The sequence below is a fragment of the Nerophis lumbriciformis genome, linkage group LG08, assembly GCF_033978685.3.
Source record: "Nerophis lumbriciformis linkage group LG08, RoL_Nlum_v2.1, whole genome shotgun sequence".
Lineage (NCBI taxonomy): Eukaryota > Metazoa > Chordata > Actinopteri > Syngnathiformes > Syngnathidae > Nerophis > Nerophis lumbriciformis.
Window position 1 is genome coordinate 5,429,712 of NC_084555.2, and position 15,002 is coordinate 5,444,713.

The 15,002-nt window shown below is 39.6% G+C and overlaps 1 protein-coding gene across 1 annotated transcript in view; it reads right to left on the reverse strand.

Moving 5' to 3' along the window:
* Positions 1-15,002, reverse strand: part of aqr (aquarius intron-binding spliceosomal factor) — a 132,531-nt gene that overhangs the window by 31,253 nt on the left and 86,276 nt on the right. Inside the window, exon 32 of the mRNA XM_061968174.2 lies at positions 10,063-10,233. Within this exon, the coding sequence (XP_061824158.2) occupies positions 10,063-10,233 (171 nt within the window). The remainder of the gene's footprint in view (positions 1-10,062; positions 10,234-15,002) is intronic.

Below are 15,002 nucleotides of genomic sequence, written 5' to 3' on the forward strand. Positions count from 1 at the left end.
CAAAATAAATAAGGCTTGTGATTCGGATGAGAGTATTTTTTTTTTCCAGCACCCAGTGCCTGGGCAATAAAATGTATAAATGCACGAATAAAAAATATGTATAAAATATGTTTTTTAGGAAGATTAATTCACGCACCCCCTGTATCTGCGCATGTGTTTGAATTGAAGCATTGTGGAAATGTAATTGTGCACTGATGGAAATTTTTTACATGGGCACAATCATTACACTAAATAATGCTATATTTTTAATTTGGTCTAATAATATACATGTTTCACACCACAAACTATTTAATGTAGGATTTATAAGCTAATGGTTTCATGCGAAGATGTTGACATTGAAGTGCCACAATGCATGCTGGGAGGCAAAAAACAAAACATGATACAAATCATACATTTGATTGTTAGTTTGTAGTGTCAAACATGTACAGGTTGTGGAGGGGGGCGTGGCCTGCGGGCCTGCAGCGAAGCGGGGTGTGCCAGGACCGGCCTCGAAATCAGCGACAGGTAGTGTAGATGGCCTACCTGGGCCTTGTTATCTAATCACCTGTCGCTCTGTTATAAGCAGCAGACAGGAGGAGAGACGGAGTTGGAGCTGGAGGGGAGCTGGCGTGAGAGCGAGACTAAAAGACAATTGCTGAAAAGCAACCTGGGACATTACGTCAAAATAAAACAATATTGTAACCCTGAAACGGGCTCTTGAGGCCGGTCCTGGCACACCCCGCTTCGCTGCAGGCCCGCAGGCCACGCCCCCACTCCACAAGGTATATTCAATGAATGAGAAAGTCCTTCAATTAGGGATCGACCGATTATAACACCGAGCCGATATTTCCTTTTACACAGCTGCCAGTTCTGATAAGAATCGGGTCGACGACATCACCGCGTTCCAGGTCAGTACTGTTCACATTAAAGTTGAAGTCCCACTAGGTGTGGTGAAATTATCCTCTGCATTTGACCCATCCCCATGTTCACCCCCTGGGAGGTGAGGGGAGCAGTAAACAGCAGCGGTGGTCGTGCTCTGGAATCATTTCGGTGATTTAACCCCCAATTCCAACCCTTGATGCTGAGTACTAAGCAGGGAGGCTAGGGGCCCATTTTTATTGTCTTTGGTATGACTCGGCCGGGGTTTGAACTCATGACCTTCCAGTCTCAGGGCGGACACTCTAACCCCAAGGCCACTGAGCAGAAAACAATTCAAGATTAAGAAAAACTATCAAAACTAAGGCAGCTTTTGGAAATAATCTAGTTGAGATCATCTGACGTAGTAAATATCCTAACTAATCTGACTGGTCAGCTGTTTCTGCTGCATGCAAACTGAATAATAAAATCTACTGTACCAAGGGAGCTTCCTGCTTACTTGCATGTAATCAACATGTAACCAGTAAATCCACTACAGGGGTTATATCAATTTAGTGCAAAAGTACCTTTTATTTCCAGTCTAATTCCAATCATCCCATTAAAGTGGGCGGGCCAGATGCCATTTTCTTGCTTTTAGCCTTGGTGACACATGGTGGGTACACGGTGAGAGCTAAAGCTCTGCGCCGTGTGACCTTTTAAATGTCCAGCACTTCATTCCTTCTACGGCCATCGTTCTCTCTTTCTTTCTCCTCAGCACATCTCAAGAGCCTGTCACACGGTCCTCCCAGTCCCTCCCCTCCCCTCCCCTGTCAGCATGTCAAGAGGCACGCATACTGACTTAAGACCCGCAGCGCACTGAATGACAGTGGCAGTCTTAACGTGGCGGGACATTTACCATGACTGAGCACTATTTCTGACTGGCTGTCAGAACAGAATACATTTAACAAAGACAAAAAGGTAGAACTGTTGCAAAAAAAAAGAAGGAACAAAAGTCTGTTGCTAAGCTGAAATGGTAGCAACGAAAAAAGTTAAGGAATGAGGCATCCCAGCATATCATATCAAGTTCTGAGTAGCACTACAGGAATATGTGATGAATCCTGAAGATTTTCTTGCCAAAAAACAGCGATATTTAAAAAACATTATTGTATTTTTCTTTTTCTTTTCGTTTTAGCCAAAATTAATGTCTTGGAAATTCATTTTTAGTCTACCTTGTCAAACTTAAAGGGGAACTGCACTTTTTTTTAATGTTGCCTATCATTCACAGATGACAGATGTATTTTTTAGGGCCCGCAATGGCCCATTGCAAAAGGACTCCCTGTGGGAGTCCTTATGCAATGGGACATAAGGACCTATTGTTATTCGTTCGTTTTATTCTTTATTATTCTTTATTATTCTTCCGCCGCCTCTTTGAGCACTAATTTGACCCACTTAACATGCTTCAAAACTCACCATATTTGACCCACCCATCAGGACCTGCGAAAATTGTCTTTTAATAAAAAAACTGAACCGCAAAAATCAAAATTGCGCTCTAGCGCCCCCTAGGAAGAAAAAAAAACTAGACTGCCTGTAACTCCCACTAGGAAGGTCGGAAAGACATGAAACAAAAACCTCTATGTAGGTCTGACTCAGACCTAACTTTCATAATGGTACATTCTCGGGCTAAAATCTACAGGAAGTTGGCAATTCCCCCTTCAAGACAAAAAAGTACTAAAAACAGTCACTTTTGCCTCTTTGAGCTGTAATTTGACCCCCTTAACATGCTTCAAAACTCACCAAACTGAACACACACATCAGGACTGCCTAAAACTGTGATCTAATGAAAAAACCGAACCCCAAATCTAAAAATTGTGCTCTACAGCAATTTTTTTATAATACGCACAAAAAACTGCTCCTCGGATGAAAAATCTGACTAAACTGCCTGTAACTCCCACTGGGAAGGTCGGAGAGAGATGAAACAAAAACCTCTATGTAGGTCTAACTTAGACCTACCTTTCATAAATTGACAACCCCCAGCAATAATCTACAGGAAGTTTGCTATTCCCCCTTCAAAACAAAATTTTTGTAAAAACCCGTCACCTTTCTTCAAACATTATCTCCTCTGAGCGCGTTTGTTGTTTCGGCTTCAAACTAACACAGGAGAGAGATTGAACCCTTCTGATTAAAAGTTGGTGAAAGAGTTGTGATACCTGCTCCGGTTTTGATTTTATGACCCTTCAAAGACCCGCTGCACTGATGCTCCTGCGGTGCTGTTTTTTTAAGATGGCTGCTCAAAAGCAGGAAGCACCAACGTGCCCACACAATGCAGACAAGGTAGGTACACTAGACAAAAGTCTTGGGACACTTCAGACTAAAAGTACACAAAAGTATTGGGACACTTAGGACTAGCACCTGCCAAATACGCGGGCCCGAACAACGCTGCTTGCAGCTTTAATTTTTAATGCAATCTAACTCGTAAATAAAAGTCTGCTTACATCGGAGCCAGTGGGAGGTCCTTTATTCCGCCTATAAAACCCTATATATAATGTTGCGTTTGGACCAGTTGTTCCTCCCAGGGAATTCAAGTTTCTGGTCGCTCCCAAGCTCTTTACGACACTCAAAAGCTGAGTAGAAGAACCACCAGAGACAGAATAGGTATTTTGTAATATATTTGCAAAGCTTTGGAAATATAATGAGACCAGTCCAGCATAGAACATTCAATCGCGCAGCAAAGATGGTCTGATCTAAAATATGGAAACCTTCTATTCTATAAAGTCTCTCTCCCTCCCACCCTCGCTGTCTTGTCTTTCCAGCCCAAACATGCCCATTGTCCTCCGCAGCTAGACATAAGAAGAGATAAGGAGAAGGATTATCTCTCCTCCTTACATTCCATAGTCAAGGTTAGCACACAGTATTTGCAGACAACCAAAAGACCACGATTGGAAGAAAAACACTAGCTGTTTTGTAATATGATTATGAAAATAAAGAAGTAACACTTAAATACGGATATATGAAAATATCTGCCTCCGACAATTACCATTCAAAAAACGCCAACAATACTCCTAATACATTTTCCAATGTGTGTGCCAATGCTGACATGATTGACTGATGAGCTGCCTTCTCGTCTCCTTGCTTGTCAAACTTTATTCTACATCATAAATCATGCCTCTCACCTAGATAGTAGAATGACGAGGACATATTCCGACAAGTTGGTACACTTTGACAGCCAATTTAGACCGGGTATGACGCTTGGTTCCACGCTCCTTTTCTTTGCGAGGTTCATGAGATATTCTTCATTTAAATGGGAATATATGGACATCTGAGTAGTCTGCACCCTAATGACAGCAGACCTTATACAGTAAGTGATGTTTTATTATGTTTGTTGGCTCTCGTGAAGTAAGCACTAAGAGTTTTTTTTTTTAAATTAATGCTCAAAATGAGCCAAATACGTAGATATTAAATGTTATTATAAATGTGCCTATTACATACATACTTACATAATGTATATAAAACCTTAATGGAGGTATTTGAATTTTTTTAAGGGCTTTACAAGCAGAATAGAGCGGCTCCCATTGGCTCCATTGTGAGCCCACTTTTGATCACATTTGTTATATAGAATGCATTAAAAAAAATACATACGTCGTCATGTCTTTCATAATGATTGTGAAAGATAGGTAAAATTCCAAATAAATTTCAGTTTCCCTTTAGGGTAGTTTTTTTAATAAACTTCTTTTTACACTTGTGTGCCAATTAAGAAGGTTAGAGCAGTGGTTCTCAACCTTTTTTCAGTGATGTACCCCCTGTGAACATTTTTTAAATTCAAGTACCCCCTAGATACAGAAGTAAAATACAGCACTATGTCATCAGTTTCTGATTTATTAAATTGCATAACAGTGCAAAATATTGCTCATTTGCAGTGGTTTTTCTTGAACTATTTGGAAAAAATAACTAAAAACTTGTTGAAAAATAAACAAGTGACTCAATTATAAATAAAGATTTCTACAAATAGAAGTAATCATCAACTTAAAGTGCCCTCTTTGGGGATTGTAATAGAGATCCATCTGGATTCATGAACTCAATTCTAAACATTTCTTCACAAAAAAAGAAATCTTTAACATCAATATTTATGGAACATATCCACAAAAAATCTAGCTGTCAACACTGAATATTGCATTGTTGCATTTCTTTTCACAGTTCTTTTTGACAGACATTTTAGTGAGGGTCAAACCATCATGGCATGGGGGAAACTCTGGGTTTATGGTAATGAATGGAATAGCCTACTTGATTTGATGTTCAGTTTATGAACTTACATTCATATTTTGTTGAAGTATTATTCAATAAATATATTTATAAAGGATTTTTGAATTGTTGCTATTTTTAGAATATTAAAAAAAAATCTCACGTACCCCTTGGCATACCTTCAAGTACCCCCAGGAGTACGCGTACCCCCATTTGAGATCCACTGGGTTAGAGTGTACCCACACTAGGCCATTCGTGCCATGTTGAGCTTGGGTACGATCATTTGTGTGTTTACTTCTCCCATCATTTCTACTATGCTGTATTACTGACATTTCGAAAATGTTTACAGCGGTGGACTCTGTCCAGTCTTATTTGGAGTAATTCTGATTATTTAACCATTTTTTTTTTCTGTTAAAGCTGTACATGATTGGTCGAAATGCGTGGCACAGTTTGTATCTGCACTGAGTAGTGGGTGGGTGGGGGGATTCTACACACAGCAGAGTCATGAGCACAGAGAGGAAGGGAGAATTTTCTTACAGAATTAGAAATTGGAAGCTTCAAATGTAAGAAAAAATGAGGCGCAATTTAAAGGAGAAGAAATTTGTGTTTTTAAATGCTAATCTTGACTGTTTTAACTGTTATCCGGGTGGTCCTTTTTTAGATTTACAGATTAATGTACATTTTGTTATGTAATGTTTTGTTAATCTAATTTACAAATACACAAAATTAGATTGAACCTTTTGTTTAAGTTTTTTTTTGTATTTCATAATTTGTTTCTTGTGGCAATTTGCTCCATGTTGAGCATATATTGTAAATAAAGCCATACAGATAAACACTTGATATAGTATTTTTTTAGGGCACTGCGTTGGTGCTATATAAAGAACTATGACGGCCCGCTGACAAATATATTTAAAAAATTGCTCAGATGACCGCTAAAATATCGTAAACGCTTCAATAAAGTGAAATTAGTATGCTGTAGGTGGTTTAGGGTGAGAAAATCAAGCGCTCCTGTTCTCGTATATGCCTGAGCTCATCGTAAACAAACATGGTGTCGATCATGTGGGACTTCTTCACTGTTGTTTTGTGACAAATTTTACACAATCATTCCGACAGGAGAGGTAAAAAAAAACATTGCGCTTTAACACTTCGAACTATCAGCCACCTGAAACGCCAGCATCGCTACGATGGTGTTTTGAAAGTCTCGGAAGACACCTACGTGTGCAAAAAAAAAAGCTGCCGCAAGGAAAGGTGGGGGTCTTGTACCAATATCGCCATGCCATTTGAAAAGCAAAACGTGCCGCTGTCCTGTCGCTGGCCGGCCTGGCTGCGTGGGGCCGGTGGTCCCTTGTTCCCTTTCATTAGAATTTCGACCATTGTCAAAAACAAAAAAGATCAAAAACTTTATCTTCAAAAAGTGAAACAATAAAAATTAAAATGGACTCTTAATCTCTGTTATCCAAAATTGCACTTCAATCAATCAATCAATGTTTATTTATATAGCCCTAAATCACAAGTGTCTCAAAGGGCTGCACAAGCCACAACGACATCCTCGGTTCAGATCCCACATAAGGGCAAGGAAAAACTCCCAGCCCAGTGGGATGTCAATGTGAATGACTATGAGAAACCTTGGAGAGGACCCCTCCCACTTCAATAAATAATACACGTGTTGAAGTGCAGTTTTTTTTCTCAGTTGGAAAAACTGGGTTGGGTGCTTAGTTTTCCCACCCCCCTGCCATTTCTTTCCAACAAATATGGCGAACTGGCTCGTATGTCCGTGTTCATAGGTTACTCTTGCTGATTCGTTTTAAAGCTTAAATGTTGCACAGCGGTACATATTTTTTCCTCCTAAATTGTGTTACCTTGCTGAGCTTCTCACAAGAAATTTGCAACTAGTGAGGCTATGTCACTATTAAATAAATGATAAATGGGTTATACTTGAATAGCGCTTTTCTACCTTCAAGGTACTCAAAGCGCTTTGACAGTATTTCCACATTCACCCATTCACACACTGATGGCGGGAGCTGCCATGCGAGGCGCTAACCAGTAGCCATCAGGAGCAAGGGGTGAAGTGTCTTGCCCAAGGACACAACGGACGTGACTAGGATGGTAGAAGGTGGGGATTTAACCAGCAACCCTCCGATTGCTGGCACAGCCACTCTACCACGCCTATTGGAGGATAGCAGTCCCGCCTCCACTCCCAGTGACAAAGATTATAGATAACTGACAAAAGGATTCACTCCCTTCATTTAATGTTTCTATCGAACAAAGTGCGCCTTGTTTGAAAGCAAGGAGTGAAAACAACAACCGCACACAAACTCGGCAATTTAGTCCTGTTTGAATGCTTGTTGATTCGATAAAAAACAACTTTTTATTGTTGAAAACAACTTAGATGGGACCCATGAGGCATAACTAAGTCACATTTTGTGTCTTTACTGCAACAATATGCATTTTCCAAATTATTTTGTGTGCAACGTGAACGACTCCAGGTTTGGAGAGGAAGAATGCAGAAGGCAAAAAGCTTAACCTGGGGGTGAAAAAACAAACATTTGGCAGTGATGGGAAGCTGTGCTGGCGGGCGGTTTGCTGACTTTTAACACAGTTAACGTGGGCAGGCATGAAGAAAACCCAACAGTGTCCTTCAGGGAGGAACTCCCAGCATCAAGAGTTGTTGTGAATGTTTTGCTGCACCACCTCCACAATCCTTTTTAATCTTCTGCTCAAACATGCACGCACTGTCTCACACCCACTTGAGGGAGTTTTGTTTGTGCAGAGGTATCCAGCTGGCTCAACGGTTTACGAGGGGGAAACGTGTTTAGTCCGACTGCAAGACATGCGCAGCAGTCTGGGTGGAATGATGACTGAAAGTGATTGGACTTGGATGGGAAAATATGAGTTTTGCTGTGCTGCAGAGTAAAAGCCATTGCAGTTCAAAGCTACTTACAAGATACAGCGGTGGTCTTGCCAGACATATGGAATGCAGGGTTATAAAAAAGCTTTAAGGTGTACTCATAGCAAAGAACTCTGACTTACTGTCATTGCTCTAATGTGACATTTCTATGTTGATACAATGCCTCGGTGATAGGCCTAAAAATAAAATCTCTATTTAAAAAAAAAAAAAAAATTAATAAAAATGTACTTTTAAAAAAAAACAATGAATACAATTGAGAAGTTTTTGATTTAATCAAAAACTACCATTTCGAAATAGCGATGCAAACAAAGCATCAAATTAAATTCTTTATAAAGGGGGTTCTTTTTAGAACAGACTTAAATTGGTCTTTGTATAAAATAATTTTCAAAAAACTAAGCAGATGAAATTTAGCTATTGTAATTAGGGGTGTAACGGTACACAAAAATTTCGGTTCGGTACATACCTCGGTTTAGAGGTCACGGTTCGGTTAATTTTCAGTACAGTAAGAAAACAACAAAATATACATTTTTGGGTTATTTATTTACCAAATTTGCAAAATCTTCAACCAAAGATATTTTTCTTATTGGAATTTTTGATGTGAAGTAATCGGAACCTTGGATAGGTCAATAATTCATAATAACATTGATTTTGATTCAATATTATGTTTTGAGCAATGACAGTTTGAAAGGAAAAAAAAACCAGCTTTGTTTTATTAGTCAACATTGCAACTTCTTCTAAATTACATTTCACCTTCAAGCTTTTTTATTTCACTTTTGTTATGTTTTTGTTTATTTTAATAGTATTTTTAGAATGTGCCGTGGGCCTTTAAAACATTAGCTGTGGGTAGCAAATGGCCTCCGGGGCACACTTTTGACACCCCTGCTATAGATAATAAAAAATTTAATCTGATAAATCCATGGATAAAAAGCAGAGCCTGGCGACGCATGCGCGTGTATCATAACTCTCTCGCTCTCTCTGTCTCTGCCCCTCCCTCACGAATGCTGCTGTGCGCACAGTTTGTTTTGTTTTTAACCCCTTCTTAACCCTGAATGTACATTGAAAATACACGCAACCGTAACTCAAAATGCCGGACATTTGAGGCATTTAAGAAACTCCGCCCTGACATCTCCGCAAAAGAGGACATGTCCGGTGAAAAGAGGACGTATGGTCAGTCTATCGTAGCCCGTTAGCTGCTAGTATGCCGTGTGTTGTGCCTCGGTGTGCATTGTTTACACAACGTGCGTTACGTTACTTAATATGTCCGCGTGGAAACACTTCCAAACCGAACCGGAACCCCCATACCGAAACGGTTCAATACAAATACACGTACCGTTACACCCCTAATTGTAAATAATTCTGGCATATTTACTGTGATGCTTTTGCTCAGTACTATCTATCTATCATATGGTGATCAATATGCATTGTTCTAATCAAAGTTATTCAATATAGAGCTTCTTATGGAAAACAACTTCTGTCTTGGTTAAAATACTTCTGTAAATAAAAATGTAGCATTATGAAGTCTCTATAAGTTTAGTTAGTGGAGAAACACAGGCTTTTTTTTTTTTTAACCATTTGGGCACCCCATCATTAGTGACGTGTGGATTGACCACTTCAAGGATTGTTCTCCACTGTGCTTTTTTCTCATCATACATGGTATCATCATACGTACCTTGTTTAATGATTCCACCACAGTAAGCTGTTTTTTAGCTGAAGTTCGTTTATGTTCTTGTTTGCCTTGTAAAGAATTAAATGTTCCTCACTCTGCTGCAGTATTTTTTTAGACACACTTTGCAGCATGCAGTGATTTGTTTCACGTCTGTTGCCGCAAAATAAAACCACTGGCGACACTTTTCTTTGGAATTAACGTCTCGCTCTTGTTTGCGTTAACATCCATGTTTTGCTAGGGGTGTGAAATCTCTACGGAAATAAGGGGGAGGGTGGAAGTTACGGAAGCTCCTTAGGGCAAAAGGAGAAAAAAACAAACTGATTTTTAATTTCATAATGGTCTGCAGCAAAAAACTCAAATTTTTGGATCAAAACGATTTAGCCCCAGACCTAATTGATACTAAAGTTACGTGTTTTACCTTATTAGGCTGTCCAAAGAAGGGGTTCCCTGCGCAGCGCTGGTTGATGACGTCTCGGATCAGGTGTTTCTGTCCATTGTAGGTGGTGAGGATGCTGATGCGGTCGGCAGGGTAGCCCAGCAGGCGCATGTACATAAATAGAGCCACGGAATACTCGGCCTCTCCCAGGTTCTTAATAGAGAAAGAAAAAAGTTTTAGTTGATTTTTAAATGCATTTTAGCCACAAACATGTCCCAAGCCCTTATACTCCACAAGGCTTTGTCCTTGGACTAAATTGGAACACTTCAGGCATTTTTTACTGCCCCTTTATAGCCAATTGCAATCATTCCAGCGCATACACCGATCAAAGTTTGCCCTTCAAAAGTGACCAAAAAAAAGAGCGAACAAAATGCATTATTCATCCCGTTTCAATTAGGCCAGGACTGCAGCCTCACATCTTTGCTAATTACTCATGCAGCCTCATCAACAGTTCTTCCTTATCCAGCTGCACTTGAGTGAACATGTCGGGGAAGTGTGACACTCTTTTGTTAGCGTCGTGCCTCCTATAGATTACACCGATCCAGTCAGTGGTGCTCTGATCTCTGATACCTTGCAGGTATAAGTGAAGCTGTGATTATAGATGAATAGACGGGTGATTGCTTAACAATTTAACTGTGGTGCGAATAAATGTGTTGAGCGCTGCATGCATGCACTGAAATGTAAGTAAACATGAGGCAGTGATTCACGGCTCTGCCAAACTTGTTAATAATAGGTGCCACGCATTAGCATATCGCTCACGAAAAACCGGTAACCCTGACAACAAGGTCAAAGTGATGGAGGCTACTTAATTCCTGGGAAGGGATGCAAAAGGGATACCTATATTTACTCAACTGCAGGTGTTAATTTGAAGGAGGCTTCTTTTTAAATAGTATTTTTTTTATTTGTGCAAGCGCTCTACGAAACAGTTACCAACATACAAAGTACGACACACTTCTATTGGGTATACGCCATGAGTAACTATGATGTGTAGTGCCCTAAGATACGTCTAATTAAGATTTGCACTTGCTTCAAGGTATTGACATTATGCAGATTGCAGAGTTGCACTTTTTTTTAATGTATTTTGTATTGATCAAGTGATTTGTTTCTTATATCAATCAATCAATCTTTATTTATATAGCCCTAAATCACAAGTGTCTCAAAGGGCTGCACAAGCCACAACGACATCCTCGGTACAAAGCCCACATACGGGCAAGGAAAAACTCACCCCAGTGGGACGTCGATGTGAATGACTATGAGAAACCTTGGAGAGGACCGCATATGTGGGTAACCCCCCCCCCCCCCTCTAGGGGGGGGTTACCCCCCCTAGAGGGGGGTAACCTTATACAACCTTATAGGTTGTTTTGTCTCAAAAGAATACAAATATATATATTTTTTTAAACCAAGACTTATGGCTATCTATGCTATTGATGCACAGCTGTAAGACCATGCAAATGTGTATTTTATTAGTCATATAAATCAAGTGATTTGGTTTCTTGTTCAACACAGATTGGTTTGTCTAAGGAATTATGTCTTTAATATTTACTAAGACCTTCAGCTACTGGTGGGTTAGGGTATACATATACATACACATATATATATATATATATATATATATATATGTATGTATATATATATATATGTATGTGTATATATATATATATATGTATATATATATGTATGTGTATATATATATGTATGTGTATTTATATATATATGTATATATATATATATATATATATATATATATATATATATATGTATATACATATATATATATATATACACACACATGTATACATATATATATATACATATATATATACATACACATACATATATATATATATACACATACATATATATATATATTTACAAGAAACACATTGGCGGCAAACTCCGTAGCTTGTGCACGCCAGCTTTCTGAGACTCTTATTTTGTTAGCACAGACAGGATGAAGCATAGCTTTTATTATGAAGATAGGAACTATGCAGTCGGTTTTGACGACAAGTATGGCGCAAGAGTCTGTTGAAATAAAAAGTGTTTCTCGCCTTCCTGTCGGTCATTTTTTCTTAATAATGAGCTTGCAGCAGCCAGCATCATCTCACAAGACCCTTAGGTGCCGTGAATGTCAATCAAGTGACAAAAGTGACGTCTTGGCGAAGATTGATGATCGCTTATTTTCAGGTCTAATTTTTTAATGCCTGGCTGGTAGCTCGCACCCCTGCTCTAAACGACAATGCGGTAATTGCGACGAGTCACAGCCAGGCAAATTCAAAGGTAGCGTTCTCAAACTGCAAGTACCGGCATTATTTTTTTGCTCATTGAAATTAAAGGCAAGAATGTTTATGTAACATGCAGGCTATGTTCAGGAAAAGTGTTTATCCACGTCTGCCTCAAGCAACTCGAATCGCAACTCACATCAACACATGCCAACATTACACTTGTTGCTGCTAACACAAACCCAAGCCCAAATGCTGCCAATTTAAAAAAAAAAAATGGATTCATCAGATTTTGGAATCTTGGATTAATCATGATTAATCACAGGTGATTACATGATTAAAATTAGCTTAGTAAAAGACCCCGATATTTGTACACAAATGCAATTTTGATGTTTAACGTTTTTAAACGTTTTACTTGATTGCATGTCATTTATCTGCCCTAAAACTTTTCCCAAACAGTTTTAGCTAAAGTTATTTCAGGCTGTATTTTGGTATACGGTACAGGTGCAGAGAAATGCACTACTTAAAGGTCAAATGTTCCTTTGTGTCTTTTTTCCTAAGTTTACATTTTTGGTAACGAAGTGGGTTTTGTACTTTCAATATTTAATGTTGTTACTTTACGGAATATTTATTTTTTTAAATGTTGTATTTCTATGCATATCATATGGCATACTGCAATCTATTAAGCTCAGATAAATGCCAAATGTTCTAAAATACTATAACCCAAGTTTTTATTCAATCAGTTAGTATAAACATATTTGACGTTAAAGATGTTATCGTACATAAAAGCGTACAAATTAACAAAATGTAAATAATCTTCAAAGGGTGAATACTTTATTTTTGCTTTATTATACAGTAGTTAATTGTCTTTATACTTGACCGTGTGATCATAGAACATAATAACTATATTTTAAATTATATGAAACGGGGTGGTGGGGACGACGACAATCAGTGCCATTGAACAGCCAGTATTTGATTATACGATTACAAGTGCATAGCAGGACATTGTGGAATTGTCTGCCTCTTCCTGGGTTTCAGAGGAGAGAGAGCCTGTGTGAGTCAGGACTCGTAAGTGATTCCCTTGAGGAGACTGCAAATGGCAACCGTCAAATGTGGAGTGGAGGTTCATGTGACCTGGAGCCTCGAGAAAGTGCACATGGTCTAGATTTAGGAACAATAAGAACATTCAGAGACACAAGCCTGCACGGACATCAATAGCGCATTGACATTTACACGCACATGGAAAGCATTTTTAATGTCTTAGTTCCTGTGATACCCGGCATGCTTTACGATTACAAATAACTGTATTTTTAGGGGGCGGAGAGACCTTCTGATTCTGCATTTTTTTCTCCGGTGTAACAATAATTTATTTTTGCATTTTACACAACTGTCATAGTAAACATAGTGGCTGTGAAATTAAATCATACCAGAGTAGCAGCAGACTAATTGTTCCCCATATGAATATGTTTTCTTTTACCTCCACAGGCGCACGCACACACACAAAGTAGCTAAGCAATGTCAGGAAATGAAACACTATATGGCTCCTGGAGTGAGGCATACACGCACACACACACACACACAGGTCTGTGCAGAGGCGGCAGACAACAACACACTAATAGCAGGACCATGAATATATCATATAGACTTGGAGACAGATCATTTTAAAAATAAATGGGCCAACAAGAAATTGAGGAATGTGGGATGCCCTGCCCTGAAGGCGCTAAAAGTGTCTAAGACTGTGCATCTTTGTTAGACAAATACACTATATTGCCAAAAGTATTTGGCCACCTGCCTTGACTCACATATGAACTTGAAGTGTCATCCCATTCCTAACCCATAGGGTTCAATATGATGTGGGTCCACCTTTTGCAGCTATTACAGCTTCAACTCTTCTGAGAAGGTTGGCCACAAGGTTGTGGAGTGTGTTTATTGGAATTTTCGACCATTCTTCCATAAGCGCATTGGTGAGGTCACACACTGATGTTGGTCGAGAAGGCCTGGCTCAGTCTCCGTTCTAATTCATCCCAAAGGTGTTCTATAGGGTTCAGGTCAGGACTCTGTGCAGGCCAGTCAAGTTCATCAACACCAGACTCTGTCATCCATGTCTTTATGGACTTTGCTTTGTGCACTGGTGCACAGGTATGTTGGAAGAGGAAGGGGCCCGCTCCAAACTGTTCCCACAAGGTTGGGAGCATGGAATTGTCCAAAATGTTTTGGTATCCTGGAGCATTCAAAGTTCCTTTCACTGGAACTAAGGGGCCAAGCCCAACTCCTGAAAAACAACCCCACACCAAAATTTTTCCTCCACCAAATTTCACACTCGGCACAATGCAGTCCGAAAGTACCGTTCTCCTGGCAACCTCCAAACCCGGACTGGTCCATCAGATTGCCAGATGGAAAACCGAGATTCATCACTCCAGAGAAGGCGTCTCCACTGCTCTAGAGTCCAGTGGTGACGTGCTTTACACCACTGCATCCGACGCTTTGCGTTGGACTTGGTGATGTATGGCTTAGATACAGCTGCTCGGCCATGGAAACCCATTCCATGAAGCTCTCTGTGTACAGTACATGGGCTAATTGGAAGGTCACATGAAGTTTGGAGCTCTGTAGCAACTAACTGTGCAGAAAGTCGGCGACCTCGCACTATGCGCTTCAGCATCTGCTGACCCCTCTCTGTCAGTTTACGTGGCCTACCACTTCGTC